Genomic DNA, 19,662 nt, shown 5'->3' with positions numbered 1-19,662 from the left:
ATATATATATATATATATATATATATATATATATATATAATTAAATAATTATATAAAATAGAAATAAAATGTAATTTTAAATTTGCATAATTAAACTCATTTTCATAATTATACATCCAAAATCAATTATGATTTAAACTATTCAAACAACATGAATTGATAAAAATCACTTTTATGTTAATGTATGTATTCAAATATAGATCAATTTATGTACAACTCACTTTTAATTTAAATCAATTATGTCAAAATTAATTTTTGTCACAATACGGTTAATATAAAATAAACAATTAATTTATTTTAAAATGTACGATTTTTTTCTTATAATTAGAAACTACAAAAAATTTCAAATATTTTTTTATATAAGTACCAAGGTGAGTTATACGTTAGACCACTTTTATAAGTGGTCCATCGTGGATCAATACTTGAAAATCATCGACAAATTTTATGATGATCGTCAATATTTTTACGAACTAATAATTTATAACTCTTCTCATCTTTATAGATAAGACATTGTTATATTTGATGTTGATTTAATACATATTTCATATTCATTTTCTTTATTTTTATCAAATCAATATCATTTAAGTAGAAATTTCTATGATATATTTGAAAATTAACATGTTTTGGTATTATCAAATTAAATCATCAATAATTGAATGACATATGATCACTAAATGAGTTTAACCATATTTTATATTTAACACCACTAAATTTTGAAGTTTCATTTTTTGAGTTTAACTTTAAATGATGTTTTTTCGTTATGATTTTAATTAAAATTATAATTTAATTTCAATTATGAAAGCAATTTTTTTAATTACTGAAGTTAAAATTGAATAGATAAATGTATCAACAATCTTAATTTAGTCAATTTTAAAAGATACTATAGTAATGTCCATTTAGACAAATTAGAGAAAATTATTCGTCCAAATATTTAAAGTACAAATATACACTCTTTTTTTCATAATACCGTAGAACTTGTTCATTTAAGTTAATATCTTATACATAAAATAAAAAATATCGTCTATTCATAATAGAAAATCTGACGAGACTATGTAGATGAATATGATTGATATTAGAATTTGCATAGATTAAAGAACACTGAATTACACTTTTAGTCATATGTTAGACTCAGTTCCCAAATTGGTTATTTATGGTTTTTTGTTTCCATCTATATTATTTATGTTAGTTTTCTTAAACACATAAATCCTTTAAGTTGAGCTTCGTTAGCAATTATATCCTTTTGAAAAAATCTGTTAAAAGAACGACACATGACCGTTAACCTATATATGTGGCCTTAACGTGGCATATGTGTTTAACCACATTATTTTAATTTATTTGATATAATAATATAATTAATAATTAAAATAAATAGTTAATTTAAACTTAAATTTTAGAATTAGAAAAATAATAAAATAGGGTTTTCACCATAGACATTAACAAAATTAGAGTTTTCTATCTTTGTGCACGCGACGAGTTTGAGGAATATAGTTAGGTCTACATGGCGAGTTTGAGTCGAAAGGAGATTCAAAGTAATTTGAGGCAAGGATCAACATTGTTACTTAGGTATCTTGATTGTTACTAAGCAATTTTAGTCTTTTTCCATATTGTTTTGATAATGGTTTGTCCTTTTCTATTTGTAGAAATTAATTGATGTCTAAATGATAATTATAAGTGGTCTCTAATATAATGTATTTTTTTTTTTTTGTAGAAGTTGATTATAATATAAGTGGTTCCTCATGTTTTGATATAGGGTATTTTAAAGTAGTTTGTAGGATTATCTAACATTTTGTTAGTACTTTTGTCTCCTATTTTTTAAACAATGCTTTTAAAGTAGTTTGTGGGAGTTAATCAATGGTTTTTTATATTTATAATTGAAAAAACATTTGACCAAATTGAAAAGAAGATATGATTAAGATTTGAATAAGATATGATCAACATCTTATCATCAATAAGATATGAATTATTTACAAGAATATTTTAATCGAGATTTATCTACAAAAAGATATGAATTATTTACAAGAATATTTGATCAAGATTTATCACAAGAAGATATAAATTATTTACAAGATATGATCAAGATTTATCTAAAAGAAAATATGAATTATTTAAAAGAAGATATGATCAAGATATATTTACAAGAAGAAACACTTACAAGAAGATACATTTTTTATTATTTGCAAAGATATTATTCAAATTTTGACAAATGACAAAATATTGAATTGGACTTAATCATATTTCTACTTGTGATAGTTCAAGAACCAGTCCAACACTATGTTTCTGCCCATATCAAAGAAAGCAACGGGAAGGAAGTTTCATCTGAATAATTTACAAACTCAATCTTAACAAAATTCAAACAATATCAATATGAAGAATTTACAAACTCAATCTTAACAAAATACAAACAGTACCAATCTGAAGAATTTACAAAGTCAATTTGAACAAAATACGAACATAATCAATCTAGAAGAGTTGCTTAAATTAGAGTCAGAAATAAAGAATTGACTAAAAAACATTTTATAAAAAAGCATCATATTCAGAATTATTTTTGAATGAGATTATTATTGACCAAGGTAGGAATGAAGATACAATTCAGAATTAAACAATGATTAAATGGAAGCCTTAATTTTATCTATAAACAAATACTCAAGGCTAAAGAAGAAGATAAGTGAAAAAATCAGAAGAAAAAAAAAGTATAAAAACTCAAGCTCAAAATTTCAAATTCATCTTAGAGTTCAAAAAGAGAAACACTTGTTCGGAAGAGAAATATTTGCTAAGTGTTCTTCTTAGAGTGTGATAGTCATTGTTATAATCAGTTTGTTAGAAGCAACTACTCAAGTATTAAAATTTTGTATTCAAACCTGATAGTGGTGTTAGTGTGGCTTCAACAATATGAGATTGTTAGATTGTGTGAAGAAAGCTTGACTGATAGAGTCAAGGTGTGTATATTTCTCAAAAGTCTGGGGTTGTCAGGATGTTTGAGAAGAATGACTTGGAGGGTCATGTGCTTTGTAATTCAAGTTGTTGAATTAGTGGATTAAATCATTATGAATGAAGAGATTGGATGTAGCTAAGTTAGTGGTGAACCAAGATAAATTACTTGTGTCATTTTATTACTACACTCCATAGTTTATCAAGATCATTTTGTCTATTTCGTTTTAAGGATAAAATTTAAATATACTCCATAGTCCTAACCTCAAGATAAAAGAATATCAAAATTAATCAAAACTATAATCAAGCCCAAAATTCAAACTGAAGGCTACAAAAGGAAAACAACTTCTATATTAATGACCAGATCGGTATCCAGATTGATAAGCTACGAGAAAGGACAACAAGGATGAAAGGACATTGTGGCTGCACTTTTTGCAGAAAGTTCAGCATGCCTTTGAGACAAATGATTGACACTAAACAACTATTCAATCCCTCATTCACATTCTCCATACAATAGAGAACCAAAAACGTTCTGGTTTTATAAAAAAACATTCTGGTTACTCTCTTTTAAAGACATAATTAAAATCGATTATTTTTCACAGTCCAAATCACAAGTTTAAGAGTATCAAGATTGTTTGAATCAGTGGTCAAACCTAGAACTCGAGCTGAATGCTTAAAGGAGGAAAACAACCTCCAAATTAATATTTAGATTGATGAGTAGTGAGCAAGAACGCAAATATATTGTACTTAAATTATTCTGCAGAAATTTGTGCATAATTCTAATCTGGAACAATTCCGACGGTCATAGGGAAGACCACCCAACATTATGTTTTTTTTTTCTCCACTCTCCAGCAAGACAAGAACGTTCTGGATAAATCAAGAACGTTCTAAACATAAAAACACTACACTTAAAGAGATTATTTTAGAATATTGTTTGCACCTTGGGAAGTGTGTCCAACGACTATCTTCAGTTTAAATGGAAACAAAGCTTCTTGTTATTTATAAATTGAAGATTAATTGGAAGATTAAGACAAAAGTTCAATTTACAAATCTACCAATAAATGTTCAAGTAAGAACAAGTTAAAAACTCTTCAAGCAAATTCTAGCTCTCTTCAATATGTTCCTGGATCACCACTTACTGAATTTTGTCTTTATTTATCTCAAACAAGTGTTGAGAAGTTTCAAGATCCCAAACACTTTTATCATACACATCATTTGTAACTCAAATATATCTTTTATGTTACATTGAATGTGTTTGTAAAAATTCTTTCTAGATTGATAGATGACTGTAAAAATCTTTTCTAGGTTGAAAGATGCAAATTGTAATTGATCAATGTGTGATCAAGAGAAAAGGTGTGAAAGAGAACATTATAGTTTTGAAGCACATAGTGAAAATCTCACAGTTGTGAGGACTGGACTAGCCCGAGTTAGGTGAACCATTATACTTTTTGTTTGCGATCTTTTTATTCCTTATCTTTAACTATTTGCACACACAAAGCACACTTCATTATAAACTAATATGTTTTATTTACTTCTAACATATCCCAGACATTATGAACATTATGTTTCAATCAAGATTGATCTTGAGTTAATTTAAATTAAGCGCATAAATCAAAATTTTAAATTGAGCAATTGCTTCTCTAGAGTTTAACCTTATGAACTCCAGTGACTTAGAAGATTTTGTGCTTGTGAGTTCTCTTATTTTCTTCTTCAGCCTTCAATATATTTATAGAATATGTTAGGGTTTCTCCATTTTCTTTGCAAAACCTGAATCATATTTTTGTAAATAATAAATGTATCTTCTTATGAATGTATTTTCTTGTAAATAATTCTTGATCATATCTTCTTGTAAATAGTTAAATTCTTCTTGGAGATTATGATCAACTCTTCTAATAAATAATTCATATCTTTCTGCAATAAATCTTGACGAAATCTTCCTATAGAAATGTCAATTGACTACATCAACAACACTTAAATTACATAACCTAAACATCAAAATGAGACATATATATAAATTCAATAAAATCTGAACAATTAAATTACACAATAGACTTCATCTTACATACCCAATTCATAAAATTTAACCGCCACACTTAGATGTTCAAGACTTGGATTTCACCATGATACAAATTATTGCCAACAACATACAAATTAGATTCCACCGTGATCTCTCATTCATCTTAATTATAGTCGTTTTGAGTGTCAATATTTTCAGTTCCTTTTGTGAACATTCTCCACAGTGTGGTACACCAATCAAAGAATAAACAACCACAATCAACGTCTTGACTCTACACAAAACGAAGACATTGGTACATTGATTTGAGAATTGAGTGGTTTTCGTTTCTGTAGTTTTTAGATTTGGAAATTTAGATTAAAGGAATAAATATAAGGGAGATAAGAAGGGACGAAGCTAAGCTATCATGAATCATCTTAGTCACACACCAGATCATCTATAATTTACCATGTTTACACGTTTTTTAAAGGAATCTACAAAAAAAAAAAAAAAAACTGTTGAACACATTGTAGAAATTGAGTAGAGTTGTAGAAGGCCAGTGCCGCTTTGTCATCGCAATCGCTTCCCTCACCCAACCAATTTTCACCATCTTGCCGCCACCGTTGTCGCTACACACTCTAGAACTATTAGGTAATCTTTAATTTTCTTCTTCTTCGGACTGTCTTTGAATCTCACAGGTTTATGTTTTGATGGTATTGATTTGTGAATTTAATCATTTTTATACATTTAAATGTGTGTTACACTTCCAATCAACTCTACAAATCTCACTTAGAGTTTTATTGTTAATATTCTGCAATTAATTACCAGTTTCTTTTGAAAATTTACGCAAAACCTGATACAGAACTTGTTCATTAGTTCACCCTAGAATTAAATATTAGAGCTTAGAGTAAGAGGATGTCATAATAAACGAATTATGTTAAAACTTTTGTTTGATATTGAATGTAATAAACATGATTAATTTGTATTCTGTATGCGCTTTGATTAATTATATATAGATTGCTCTGGAGTTTCAAAGCCATAGGTAAACTAAGCAAGCGGCGCTGCCTTTCTCCTTAAAAATTTGGTAGGTTCACTGTAATTGTGGAAGAGAAGTCTCATTTTGAGTAATGAGGGGCAAAAACAAGAAGAGGAAGAGAGAGGTTGAGCAACCCACCATTCATCCCAACAACAAGTATTCAGAGAACCCACCTGACTTTGCCCATTTGGCTTCTCTCTACTCATCCTTCGAACCTTTTGTGCAATACTCGCATAATGGGCACCCTAGAATCGATTGGACCGATTTCAACGCAACTCGTGAACTCACCCGTGTATTGCTCCACTATGACCATGCTCTCAACTGGTATTTTCTTGTTTGTCTTCTCTACTAAGAGTTGTGTGATTCTTGAGTTAACTAACAAGCTTTGTGACACAGCAAATCATCATCTTTTGACATTTTACTAATGAATAATTTTACTAGGTGGATTCCTGATGGGCAGCTCTGTCCCACTGTACCTAACAGATCTAATTACATTCATTGGCTTCAAGATCTTCTTTCATCTAACATCATTCCAAATACCATTCCAACTGGAGGTAAGGTCAGAGGATTTGATATAGGAACTGGAGCCAATTGCATTTACCCACTTCTTGGTGCGTCCCTTTTGGGATGGAGTTTTGTAGGATCAGGTATGTAATGTATGTTGTTTTTGTTACTCTAGTTGGATTTTAATTTTATCTTGTAGTTGCTGTATAAATAAAATAAATAGTTTTTTTTTTAAAAATTTGCTTAATCGGATGCAGATGTAACTGATGTTGCTATTGAGTGGGCGGAGAAAAATGTTAATAGTAATCCCCATATTTCTGAGTTGATTGAAATTAGGAGAGTTCAAAGCAATGCAACTACTCCCCGTGCGGAAGGGTTGCATAATGAAGAGTCAGTCCTTAGTGGTAAGATAGATTTGTCCAGGAGAACTGACACGGAGGTAGAGCCTTTGCCGATATTACCTCTTGATTTGAATGCATGTGAGAATAAGAATTATCATGGACCTCCCATACTTGTTGGTGTAGTCAGGGATGATGAGAAGTTTGATTTTTGCATGTGTAATCCCCCATTTTTTGAAAGCTTGGACGAAGCTGGACTTAATCCCAAAACTTCTTGTGGTGGCACTTCTGAAGAAATGGTTTGCTCTGGCGGTGAAAAGGCCTTCATTACTCGTATTATTGAAGATAGTACTGAACTGAAGCATCAGTTTAGGTATCTCTTTTTTTTATAAAGGACAGTGTTCATGTATCTTATGTTTAAGTGTTGATATTTACTTGTTATAAGTTTGTGCTCAACTATTTCAACTTGTTCGTAGGTGGTTCACTTCAATGATAGGTCGAAAATCAAATCTCAAGAACCTTATATCAAAACTTTGGGAAGTTGGAGTCACTGTAGTGAAGACAACTGAATTTGTCCAGGGCAGGACGTCCAGATGGGGGCTTGCATGGTCTTTCTTGCCTCTTGCACAGAAGTCATCGACTTCTTTGCCGAATAAGAATACCATGTCCTTCATGCTTGAGGTATATTGTTATCTGTTTTTCAGTATCTAGCAACTGTTGTTTTGAGCTGATATACAATTCATTTTTTTTCTTAAAAAATTGGCTGTTATCTCTCATCAGTGAAAATTGATGTATTATTCTTGTAGCCATCATAATTCCTAGTAGCACATTATATATCACACTAAGATATTGACGTATTGTTGACAACATAATCTATATATATAGTTTTCTTTTTGAGGATATCATGAATCGTGAAGCCTAAGACCCTTCAGTTTATAATTGAGCAATGCTAGCAACACGCTCTTCTCAAAACTCTGTCATTGATGTCATTATACAAATTTACTTAACAGGGTCTTCAACGCCAAAATGGTGCCTTTAATGTGTTGGAAGATGTCAAGTCTTACTTTTCTTTGCATGGCCTGTCCTGCACATTGAACACCTCCTCTTTCACAGTGGATGTAAGACTAGTTTCTCAGATTCTAATCTAATTTCCTAGTGATGGCTATTAAGCGCTATTAAATTTGATAGGTTGTAGCAACAAAAGATGACTGTGATTCAATCTTGAAGAATGAACTACCTATTCTCAATCAATCCATTTATTATCAACCTACAGAGAAGACATCTAATGGATCAAGTGTTAATCTCTCTCGTGATAGCTCATGCCTTCGTATATCAGTATGCGTTCACTCTTTGCCAGCTTGAGAAATAACTTTGATCGGCAGATTCACGTTGATCTTAGTGTTTTTCTTTCCATCTTACAGGTTTTTCAGCAAATCCCTGGGACATTGTTGGTGAAAGGTTCATTACAAGATAGGAATTGCCTATTATCAGGTTTTTTCTCCAAAATGCTTTTCCAATTGTCTTTTTCATTATTTTAATAGCATTTTAGTCTACAGCTGACTCTAGAATTAGCTTTGGAGGAATGTATTTTTTTCACTTGTGTTTGCAGATATGTCCTTCTTGGCTATGGTTCTGTTTGGTTGGAGGAGAAGGAATATTTAAAAAAATGTGTATTTGATTCAATTTTTAAAATGGGAGAGGAGGGAATATTTTTTTAAAAATTGTGTTTGATTCAATTTTTAAAAAGGGAGAGGATCAATTTTGGAAGGGGATCAATATAACTTATAAACTATTTAAAATCCATTCCCTCCCCTCTTTTAAACCAACCATATCTCTATTTCTCTCCCCTCCCCTTCTTTCCGTTAAACCAAACAGACCTAAGTAGTGGCAGAACTTGAACTGAAACATTAGTGGTCAAATTTTTAAAATTTTAATGGATAAATAAAAAGTATAATACCGTATAGAATCCAAAATTACAACATACACCACAATATTTATATTAATTAGCATATCTATTAACATATGTCATGCCGGTTGTTTTCACAACCTTGTCACAATTAATAACTATTTCTTTTTCAAAGTTTTTAATATAAATATTTTTTTCTTATCAAATTTATCTACTTCCAAAAATTCAATCAAATTTGTATGAAAAGTTTTCTCAAAATTATATGTAGATCATAATTTTACTTTTAAGACAATCATTCTATACCCATCCATACAAATATCGTTTCTTTCAAAGAGTCAAGAGGAGATGAGAGAAGTAGCTGACTCGTTGTAGATGTGGAGAGGAGAGGAGACGAGAGAAATAGGGTTAATATGTTTAGATATTAGATAGGGAGAAGATAAGGACAAGAGTGAGAGAAATGTTTTGTGAGATTACAAGAGTAATTTTATAATTTGAATATTCTAGATATAAAATGAAAATACAAGATTTTAGACTAGTTAGAGTAGAAAAGATTAAGGATATCAATGAAATTTTTAAAAGTTCAACTATATTATACAAACAATTAGTTGCACGGGTTAAGGGTCGGCCTGATTTGTTCTATAAAATAGATTAATTTTTGTTGACTAAATTATAATTTAAATGTCTCTTAAAAAATAAAACTAGTAGTATTTTTTAAAAAATTATGGGAAATTTCCTAAAGAAATTCCGCCCTGAAATAATTAATCTTTCGAATATGGGTTTCGTCTGCATTAAAAGATTGTTGGTCTGCTGATTGATTGACTTCTCATTATGTTTTCATCCTTGTACACTATTCCCTGTGATTGATTAGTTGATAGTTGTAATGGTTAAGTTCAAGAGGCAATGCCTCCTCTAGAATGAGTGAATAAATTATTTTAATGTGGGCTATTTTCTTTGCAGGAGCATTCTCATTGATTTTTCAAAAACTGGAAGAAGCATTACGGAGTAAATTTTGTACCAAATCAGTATAGGGTACAAAACCAGTATAGGGTTTTTGACAATTTGATTTATCATTTAAATTGGTGACTGAATACGTTATGACTATGAGATGCTGACAACTGATAAGTTCAAGAATGCTAATTTTTGAGGTAAAGATTTATTGAAAACAAGTGAGGGTGCTAAATTGGGGTAAAAAGAGGAAAGAAAATAGAGGGCAACACTATTTCTAGAGGCACTGTTGCTCCTTGAGAAATTTTGTATGGTACTAAACCTTACAAGTTATAAGAACCATTTTCAGTTAGTTTTGAGAATTGTACTTAACAGGATCTGGACTTTAAATTGTATGACATCGTCCTTTTCTTCTTACTCCATATCTTTGGAGGACACTAGCTTCTTTATACAACTTTTGTTAGTTGATTCATGTTCCACCTATCACTAATTCATCTTCCTTTTGCCTATCCCCGACTCTACTACTCTAGATCTTCGTATGTGCATATATTTTATATTTCAAATCAATGTGTTTGGCTACGGGTGATGAATATTGTGTCTCTAACTAAAGCATGAACTGTTTTTTGAGGCAAACTAAGTATTGGTCACTAACCATAGTATACATACTTTGTAAAATCACTTTTTGGATGACACATTGTGAGAGATTTTCATAATATGTTTGGAAGGCTGCTAAAATTGACAGCTGACACAATGGTTCGCTTAGTTGAATGGTTGTGCTTTTTGTGGACGATGCAGTTGTAAGTTTTAATCTTGTGTTCATTTTGGATTTTATAACCCATAATTATTAGACAAAAATAAAAATAAAAAATCAGCCAAAAATCAAGTCTTTATATTAGATAACTCTTTTAAGTTTATTCATATTCTATATATTTTCCTATTTTTCTTACACTTGAATTAGAATAGCGTGAACGCTAGTAATATCAACTTTTTAGTTATCATTTTTTTCTTATATTTCAATCTACAGTAATATTTGATTAAAATCGTAAATGTTGCAATTGTATATGTCATTTAATTATTTATATAATATTTTCTTTTAGATTATTTTTTGTCTTAGAAGGTATAGTAAATATCATAAAAATCAACTTACACAACTACGATGTCCAACATAACATATCAACATTTATCAGTTGAGCACTTGAGCTAAGATTCATACAAAACTTAAGTAAAAGTAGAGCAAATCTCGTAACTTAAAAAAAAAATACAAAAACATGTATAGATTAATCATCAACAATAAATAAGTGAGTGCAATAAGCTATAAGCTAATTTAATGTTACCAAACATAGTCAATTTGACGGTTAGATTTATATCATGTCTTGAGCTGTCAATTTTATAAGTCCGCTAATTATTGGTCTGAACTCATATATTGAAGGACTAAAAAATTTCATAGTTATTAAAGCTCCAAAAAAGAAAGTCCCAAAGCTAAATAACCTCTAAAATTTTGTGGGTTAGGTGCAGCATATAAGCCAATTTTTTAAAATTTATCTTTTGATATTTTTCCAAAAAAAAAATTCGACAAAAGATTTTTTGATTTTTTTTCCAAAAAATAATTTTTTATTTATTTTTTCTGATAAAAATATTTTAAATTTTTTTACGATAAAAATGATTTATAATTTTTTTCTTCAAAATTTTTTTGATTCAAATAAAAAAATTGTTTATATCTTTTTTTCTGAAAAAACAAACATGTTTTAGATTTAAAAAAAAAAAATTAAAATTTAAAAAAAGAAAATTAGATTAACAAAATATTTGACCCATGAACTCCTCATTTAGACCTATAAAAATAATAAAATACTAGATTAATGCTTTAAAAAGTTATTTAAATAAAAGATTTAATAAAAAAATTCTTAAAACACCCATTTGCAGTGTTGCTGTCTACTAATTTTGGGAAGTGGGTCTCATTTTCAATTCCAAATTTGTGTTAATATTGCTAACATTCTATAAAATAAATGGACTATGAGACATATTTAAGTGGGAAACATTCTTTAAACTATTGCAAATGGTATTTGGTTGTAAACAATATGTATGAATGAAGTTTTGTTTTGTAATCAAGATTAACATGCATGATCGCTCACTCACAATAATTTAATTTTATGACAAAAATCAAAATATATAGAGTCTGTTTGATTTTAATCTTAAAAACTCTATTTTAGTTTTTTAAAATTAAAAAATTTATTTGGAGTTACATATTTTTAAAAACTAAAATACAAAAATGTTTCAAATAAAGCCCATAGTGATTGGCAAATAATCCAACGCTTGGGGAATAAATTTTGACATTTTTTTTTATAGATTTAATTTGTATTCACTAATTAATTTATATATATATACAATCAAATTACTCAATGTAATTTTATAAATATATTTTTTAAGAACTGAAATAAAAAAGTAGCACGATATAATTTGATTGAATATATGTGTTAAAAAATTTATACTATATAAATATATTGAAATTAATCTTTTTTTTCATTCCAATTGAGGTGAGTTTAAGATTCAACTTTATGGATTCCTAAGGATCCAACTTGAATATTTTTTGAAGTTCATCTATTTGCCTTCAACTTGATTGTTATTTGTTTACATAAAACTAGATCAATCACATTTTTAAATATTTATTGAACTCTAATATGATGCTTCATCTGAAATAAAATAAAAATAAAAATAGTAATTGAAAAGTTAATGTATCATAACTAAATTTTTAATCTTATACATTAATTTTTCAAATATTATTTTTGCTTATACTTTATTTCAGAGAGATTACTTCGTACTTATTCTACTTAGTAATTTATGGCTAATTATGAATCAAATTGATTCAAGCATGATGAAATTGAAATTTACATGAAAAAATAAGCATGTGATATTTTATAAATTTCGAAGACTAGTTGATATTTTTATTTTATTTTAATATAAAAACATAAAATCACAATTTCAAGAAAATTCATTATTAATTTCAAGAAAATTTATATATTCATTAAATTCATAACTCAAATATTCAAATAACTTCGTATCTTCATCTCCAGCAACAAGTAAGAATATCAAATTTATCAAATAAAGAACTCTCACTTTAAAATTTGATCTACAAATTGCCAAGAGAATATATTCTTATTTTTCTTTTTATCTTTCACTAACATCAAATGTGAGTTATTTATTTGATGAACTTGATTTGTTTATCTTAGAGATGTAATGAATTGAGTTATGAATTTGAGAAAAATCTAGATTTTGTTGAAGACGATAATTAATTTTTTGAATTTTGTATAAAAATGATGATGAATTTCTAAATAAAAAATAAATAAATAAAAAGATATTGTTGATATTTAAGACATAAATAATCAAATTGTTACTTAAAACTAAATGAATGATCAATTTGAGGGGAAAAAAATTAAAAAACTGAATTACTACCTAAAATTAAGTAAATGAATTGTGATAGATATTTTACCTTAAATTAATATACTTGATTCTAATGGTGAAATTAGTTCAATTTATATGTTATAAAACTTTATTAAGAGAATTAATTATTATGCTAAATTCACTTCAATACATTCAATAAAATTTTCAATAATTTGAATGTTCGGTCACATATGCTTTTAAATATGATCAACTTGTTTTCCTTACTTTTTATAGAAGAAACTTAAAGTGAGGGAATAGTACACAAGTCAAAGATAAACAAAATTTTATGATTTATTGAACACTAACAAATATTTTCATTTACTTCACTTTCACTTTAATGGCACTAAAAGGGAAGGAACTCGGAACCAATATATCTCTTTTTTACCACTACACTAAATCATAAATTGGAGTTAACTTGTTTTCGTTTTCGGTTATGAATTTTTATCATCCATCATTATAAAAATTAGGTAATTTAATGAATTATGTTTCAAATCTGACCAATATAAGCATAAACATAAATTTTTCAGAGTTAAATAATATTTCCTATGTCCCTAAATATAACACTTTCTTTTATAAGATCCATTTCAAATTTTGATTTGCATTCTAGCAACTAACAACAAATATTGTGATAAAAAAAATTATCTCTTTTAAAGGGTAAATTTAGAACAATACAAATTGGTAATGGATTTAATAATACTGTCAATTTTCTTAATTTCATCAAAGTGCTATTTTAAAGACGGTTTCAGAGACTTGCAGTGACACTTGATTATTACTCTCTCTCATTTTTTATCTGTCTCCTTTTCTCACTTAATCAAAATTTAACATGGTATCAGGCATAACAGATAAATTTGTTAGGATATCCAGAAATCAGAGCATCAAGTTCAGCTTGCATGTTTCACCCTTCTTCCCATCCACACATATATGACCTTTGTAGCAATGACACTTCTAATCAAAGACATGTTCTGATGTTCGAGACGAAACCAACACAACACTGACACGTTTATTACATTCAATAAATTCATTTTCTCAAATTATTACCGTTATCGACGTATCAGTGTCGTGTTTGGTATCTGTGTCAATATTCATGTTTCACTTTCTGACACTTCTTCCATGCAGCATGGTTCAGACACAACAAGTTTTAGTTCTAATTCATCTCTAACACAGCATCCCTCAAACACTGATCCAGCCTTGCAATCTTCAAGTTTTAGTTATAATTCATCAACTGGTTTATGCAGACTATATCATTGTCACTGCAAGCTCGCTCTCTCATATTCATTATCTGATCACCAGTTTTTAATATGGATGACAAAAGGTATCTACGGACACAGAAGCAGCTTGGTGAACTTCTAGAAGCAGCTTGGTGAACTTCTACTTTATGGTAAATGAAGTAGAGATATACAGAAAGTGAGAAAAATTAGGAAGGTTGAGTTAGGAAAGTGTTTCTCTAATTACATTACTATGAAATGTGTACCCATGAGTCTATTTATAGACTTACTATTCTTGTAAAGACTCTAGAATACTCCTAACTGAGTTCTAATAACAAAATTAAGATCTAGAGTATTCCTAAATGAAATTGAATGACTAGCTTAGTTAGTTAAGTTGGGTTGTTAGAGCTCTATACTTAGTTTACTAGGCAAAAACTCAAGTTAGTCATCGAATTATCAAAACATAAGTCGGTTTAGTCTCTGACGTTATAATAGTCATAGACTACTATGACAATAAGCTGTATCTTTCAGAGCCTTTTATGATAGTAAGTTGTATCTGCTGATTTGGAGGACTATTTGGGTTTTTGATTGATTCATGGACTAAAATTACATAGTCCTTCATTTTCATGGACTAAAATGGTGGTTTACCCGTTTAAAAAAATACTTTAAAGTTGAAGTTAAAAATAAAAACTTTAAAAGTAAAGTTAAAGTTGGTTGATAACTTTGCAATATTTTTAGCTTAAAAGTTATTTTTAAGCTGAAATTCATTTGATAAAATATATTTGTAAAGGCTTTGGTAAAAAGAAAGATCCTACACTAGTTGTTGTTTTCGGCGGGTTCTTCTCTGCCACCTTACAACCTTTCGTTTCACGACATTCCTCAGGTTAGCTTTTCTAAAACAGGCAAGCTCTTCACAAAAATATATGATCTGGAGATATTTTACATCAATGATAAAGGATATGAATTTTTATGCATCACTCCAAAAAATTTGTGGGGGAAAAGAATATAAATCTAAAAATATTTCATTCAAAATTCTTAAATAGTACATATCTGTCTATAGTATCAGCTTACCGAACATACAAAGAAAGTGTACCTCAAACATTAAGACTGTTTACTCTGCTCGGCCTGCAAGTAGAGGTTTAGGAGGCGACAGAGATCTAATTTCGGGAGCAGAGTTGGGGAAAAGTATGTTCAGCTTGTGCATCAGGATATCAGCCCTAGATGGAATTTCATTCAGAAGAAACTGCTGAACTATTGGTTTCTTAAACCACTCCATGACAGAATCTCCCGGTGCCCTAAGAACCACTTTACTCACCTCGAACGGCGACTCTACTGAGCTTAACATCTGTGCAATCACAATCTTTAAAGTTGGTCCCGTCACCAATTTAATCCGTCGCGGGACAATACCATAATATAGCATACGCTTTCTGAACCTGTGAAGAGTGTGCACTACTGCTATAAGGGCGGCTCCAACCGACAAGTTTCTAACATCAAGTGACCAAGCAATGTGCTGATCAAAAACTATAGCCTTTGGGAAAAGTTTATTCTCATAAGCAACCTTCCAAACGCACCGAGCTCGATTTATCTGTCCCATAAGAACTAGGTAATTGAGAAGAACATTGACAAAGTACTTTGCAGCACCTTCCTCCAATTCGTAATCAATACTTTGGAAAAATTCCCTGACAAAAGACAAAACCGGTTGCCCTCTCTGTTCCGGACCAGTGAAAAGTCCACACATAAAAGAGTGTGCCTTATGCTTTGTAGCACTAAGGATGGACATCAAATGCCTCTCATTCTCTTCTTCTTGGCACCTGACAAGATGAGCTAAAATAGAGGTGTAAAGTATCAAATCGACTTTTGCAGCAGAGTTAACATATGTCTCGAGAAGAGGCTTGGCTGACTCATATATCCCGTTCTTCATGCAAGACTCAAACAACTGCCTAATTATAAAATTATTGGTTCTGACCCCAGACGAACCCATGAAACGCAACCACCTCAAAGCAAGATCAACCGAACCTTCCTTGATATACACCATCAAAACATCACTAGCTGTTACATCCACAGAATATCCCATGGCCTTCATTTCAAGTAGAATTTTGGCCGCGACGTCCACCAGCTTCTTATTAGCCAGTAGAGTTAAAAGAATGGTGTAAGTGCTTAGGCCTGGCCTTAAACCTGCATTAGTCATTGAATTGTACAGTTTCATGGCATGATCAATTTGTCCAGACGCAGCGTGCATTTCCAAGAGACAAGCATACGTAGATGGAGTCGGTAGAAATCCAGCTTTCTCCATGTCTGAAAATGCAGACATAGCAATATCAAGCTTCCCTGATTTTGCATGGGACTCGATGATCAACGTATACAAGCCGAAGTTTGGCCTGAACCCTGCTAATTTCATCTCATCCCAAAGCCTCAAAGCGGTCTCTAACTTTCCCGATTTTACATAAGATTCAATTAAAGAAACGTATATAGTAGGGGGTGGCCGGTACCCATAACCTCGCATCTCCATGTAAACTTTCATAGCACTGTCCAATCTCCCTGCCTTCCCCAATGAATCGACAAGCGATGCAAAAATGTTTAAACCCGGACGGAAATCTCTTCCTTTCATTTCTTGGAAAAGTTTGAAAGCAGCATCAAGACGGCCCGACTTTGCCAAGTTTGGAATCATCAACTCATAAGTTGAACTATCCAACGAACAATTGGCTTTCTCCATGCTCTCATATATCTCAAACCCCTTATAAGGCAAACCCTTATTCAAAAACAAAGTAATAAGCGAATTATACGTTTCCGTGTCAACTTCACAACCCCCATCCTGTATTTTCTTAAAGCAACAAAAAGCAACTTCCAACCTCTCAGCCTTAGCCAAGTACCGAATCACTCGATTACACGAAACAACCAACGAAACCCCACTATTACTAGAATCACCAACCATCTCATCAAACAACGATTGTATCCCATCAAAATCCTTACGCTGATTCAAACCATCAAACAACATAACATAACAATCATCACTAGGTGAATACCAAGATTGTCTCTTAGCCCACCTAAACAAACTCAAACGAGCGTCACCATCATTAATAAGCTTCAAAGCTTGAGCAATGTGAGTCATGTTTGGTACAAACTGAAGTTTATCCAATTGGGTCTCCAATTCAGGACCCCACTTCCACCTCATAACAACGTCAACAATTTTTGCACCAGCCAAAGCATTCAAAAAGGGTTTCTTAACCTCACCCACCATAACATGATCATCAACCCCAGGCATCACAGACCTAACACCCTTACCCTTATAAATAACACTACCTGATTCATCTAAATATTCAATTTCCTCTGTCCATTCCTTAGACCCACCACTATTATTACAGTAACATCTAATGAAACTAACATTTTTATCTATAAAGTTTGAATCTTTGAACAAACCTGGGATTCCCCACGTGGAAGTGAAACCGGTTGTAGAAGGTAAAAACGTAAACTTTGGGGAAAAGGGTGTTGGGGAAGTGGAGGAGTGAGAGCGAGAAAGAAAGGGAAGATGGTGGGTGAGTTTATAGAGATTGGAAGAAGTAAAAAGCAATTGGCGATTATGGAACATTGAATGAATACAATTGATGGAATTGGTGACTCACTTTATTTTGATGTTATGGTGAACTAGTCGTAGGTTGTTGTAGAATCGAATGCTAAAACCCTGAAACGCTGTTTCAGAGATTTATGTATCTCACACACAACATTTCAATTCAACTTCTCCCTCTCTCTTCTGAGTTTTTTTATACCTACGTTGCTGGTTCCCGGTGTGCACGAGCTTTATTTTTTTATTTTTTAAATAATTAAATTGTACCTATAATTTTAGATTAATTAATTAATTAATTAATTTTACGTGTAATAAAGGAGATATAGGAATTTTGTGTGATTTTCCTAGTACCAAAATGTAACAAAGAGGATAACAGCGTTGTCCCTCGTTTTATATTTGATTCAGCAAAATAAATAAATAAAAATATTGTATATTAAATTTTTTAGCAAAAAGTAACTCCACAGGAATTCCAACTGCATTTTTATATTACGGCAATTTCATTCGTTTTAATTAAAAATTTATAAAATTTACACCAAATTTAATAATCAATAATTATCATAGGTTGACGACATTAGTAGAATACAAGGTTCTTTTATTTTTTTTTGAATTTATCACTTGCACTTCCTCCCTTTGATGAAGACTCAAACTTATCCTCAGATTTCTTGAATTTATTCTTCTTCCATTTCTTTTTCTTTTTCTTTTTTTGATCTCCTTTCTTGTAGACTTGTGCCACCAGCGTCTGATCCTCATATTTCATTTTACTTCTTTCAACCATTCTCAACTCTCTTTCATCTAAAAATCCCTACAACTCTTCAATACTCAATGTGGAAATGTCGTTGGATTCGTCAATGGTACATACAATATAGTCAAACTTGAGATCTTAAGATCTTTTCACACAATTTATGTTTAACTTCTCACCACATCCAACCATTTGAGTTGTGATACTCTTTAGTCTTGAAACCAAATCTGAAACATTCTCTTGTTCCTCTATTTGTAGCAATTCGAATTGTCGCTGTAAGGTCTGCAACTTCACCTTCTTGACCTTGGTTCCTCCTGCATAACACTTCTCAATAATGTTTCATACTTCTTTTGCACTTCTTGCATCAGATATCTTGTCAAAGTTTGTTGTATCAAGGCATTGATGAATAATTAAGGTGGCTTTGCAATTTTTCTTCTTGTTTTCTTTAAAACTTGATATTTGCTCCTATGTTGGATTGACTCTCATATCTTCAAAATATTTTTCTATGATTTCTAACACTTATTGAAATTCAAACAATGCTCGAATTTGCACTATCCTTCTATCTCAATCTTTTCCATCAAAATATGGCATGTGGATTGAAAAGTTTCCATTGTTTGCACTTAACTTATCCTCACTTCACTCGTGTTTATCACTCTAATTGTAGATCATAAAATCTTACTATGGATACCAATTATTAGTATTTTACAATGTTGCTTGCAATGGAAGTAAACCAAAAAGGATGAATTAATATGAATGAATAGACTCTATTTTATTAGAATGGCTATGCTAGTTATACATGGTGTTGATCACATTCATTATAATTCAATATAACTAACTTCTAACAAACTAATCAAGTGATTAATTAGTTAGTGATTACATATAATCAATATTTAACTTGAATTACTACACTTTCTAATACCAAAAACATTATTAGTTTCTAATAGAATAAACATAAACATAAATATAAATAATAATAATAATAGTTTTATAGCAAAAACGGGTTTTTCTACCTTTAACGATACTTCTTTTTTATTCTTTACCTTGACAAAATCATGTTATATTGTTTTGAGT

General features: G+C 30.4%; 3 protein-coding genes across 4 annotated transcripts in view; 2 read left to right on the top strand and 1 right to left on the bottom strand.

Moving 5' to 3' along the window:
* Positions 1 to 19,662, top strand: part of LOC113783942 (thioredoxin O1, mitochondrial) — a 77,914-nt gene that overhangs the window by 55,577 nt on the left and 2,675 nt on the right. The window lies entirely within an intron of this gene.
* Positions 5,067 to 10,122, top strand: LOC101510943 (uncharacterized). Of its 2 annotated transcripts, none has more exons than XM_012716962.3 (9): positions 5,067 to 5,572; positions 6,010 to 6,281; positions 6,399 to 6,604; positions 6,719 to 7,172; positions 7,276 to 7,480; positions 7,810 to 7,917; positions 7,988 to 8,134; positions 8,221 to 8,290; positions 9,663 to 10,122. In XM_012716962.3, exons 2-9 carry the CDS (start codon positions 6,049 to 6,051, stop codon positions 9,731 to 9,733), a joined length of 1,494 nt encoding a protein of 497 aa, XP_012572416.1. In that variant the 5' UTR covers positions 5,067 to 5,572; positions 6,010 to 6,048; the 3' UTR covers positions 9,734 to 10,122. The 2 variants fall into 2 exon arrangements, with proteins under 2 accessions (XP_012572416.1, XP_004504663.1); XM_004504606.4 differs by having other exon boundaries at positions 5,068 to 5,572; positions 5,938 to 6,281.
* Positions 15,297 to 18,064, bottom strand: LOC101511249 (pentatricopeptide repeat-containing protein At1g79490, mitochondrial). The gene has a single exon (XM_004504607.4). It carries the CDS (start codon positions 17,874 to 17,876, stop codon positions 15,402 to 15,404), a length of 2,475 nt encoding a protein of 824 aa, XP_004504664.1. The 5' UTR covers positions 17,877 to 18,064; the 3' UTR covers positions 15,297 to 15,401.

The sequence above is a fragment of the Cicer arietinum genome, chromosome 6 (genome assembly GCF_000331145.2).
Source record: "Cicer arietinum cultivar CDC Frontier isolate Library 1 chromosome 6, Cicar.CDCFrontier_v2.0, whole genome shotgun sequence".
NCBI lineage: Eukaryota > Viridiplantae > Streptophyta > Magnoliopsida > Fabales > Fabaceae > Cicer > Cicer arietinum.
Note: the sequence above shows the minus strand (reverse complement) of the source record. Positions and strands in the feature narration are given on the sequence as shown.

Excerpts from the sequence above, each read along its gene's own strand:
- LOC101510943 (XM_012716962.3), top strand. The coding sequence starts at position 6,049 with ATGAGGGGCAAAAACAAGAAGAGGAAGAGAGAGGTTGAGCAACCCACC. Across the intron at positions 7,481-7,809 it reads CCATGTCCTTCATGCTTGAG|GGTCTTCAACGCCAAAATGG; the intron begins GTATATTGTTAT and ends TTTACTTAACAG. Across the intron at positions 7,918-7,987 it reads CCTCCTCTTTCACAGTGGAT|GTTGTAGCAACAAAAGATGA; the intron begins GTAAGACTAGTT and ends TAAATTTGATAG.
- LOC101511249 (XM_004504607.4), bottom strand. The coding sequence starts at position 17,876 with ATGTTCCATAATCGCCAATTGCTTTTTACTTCTTCCAATCTCTATAAA.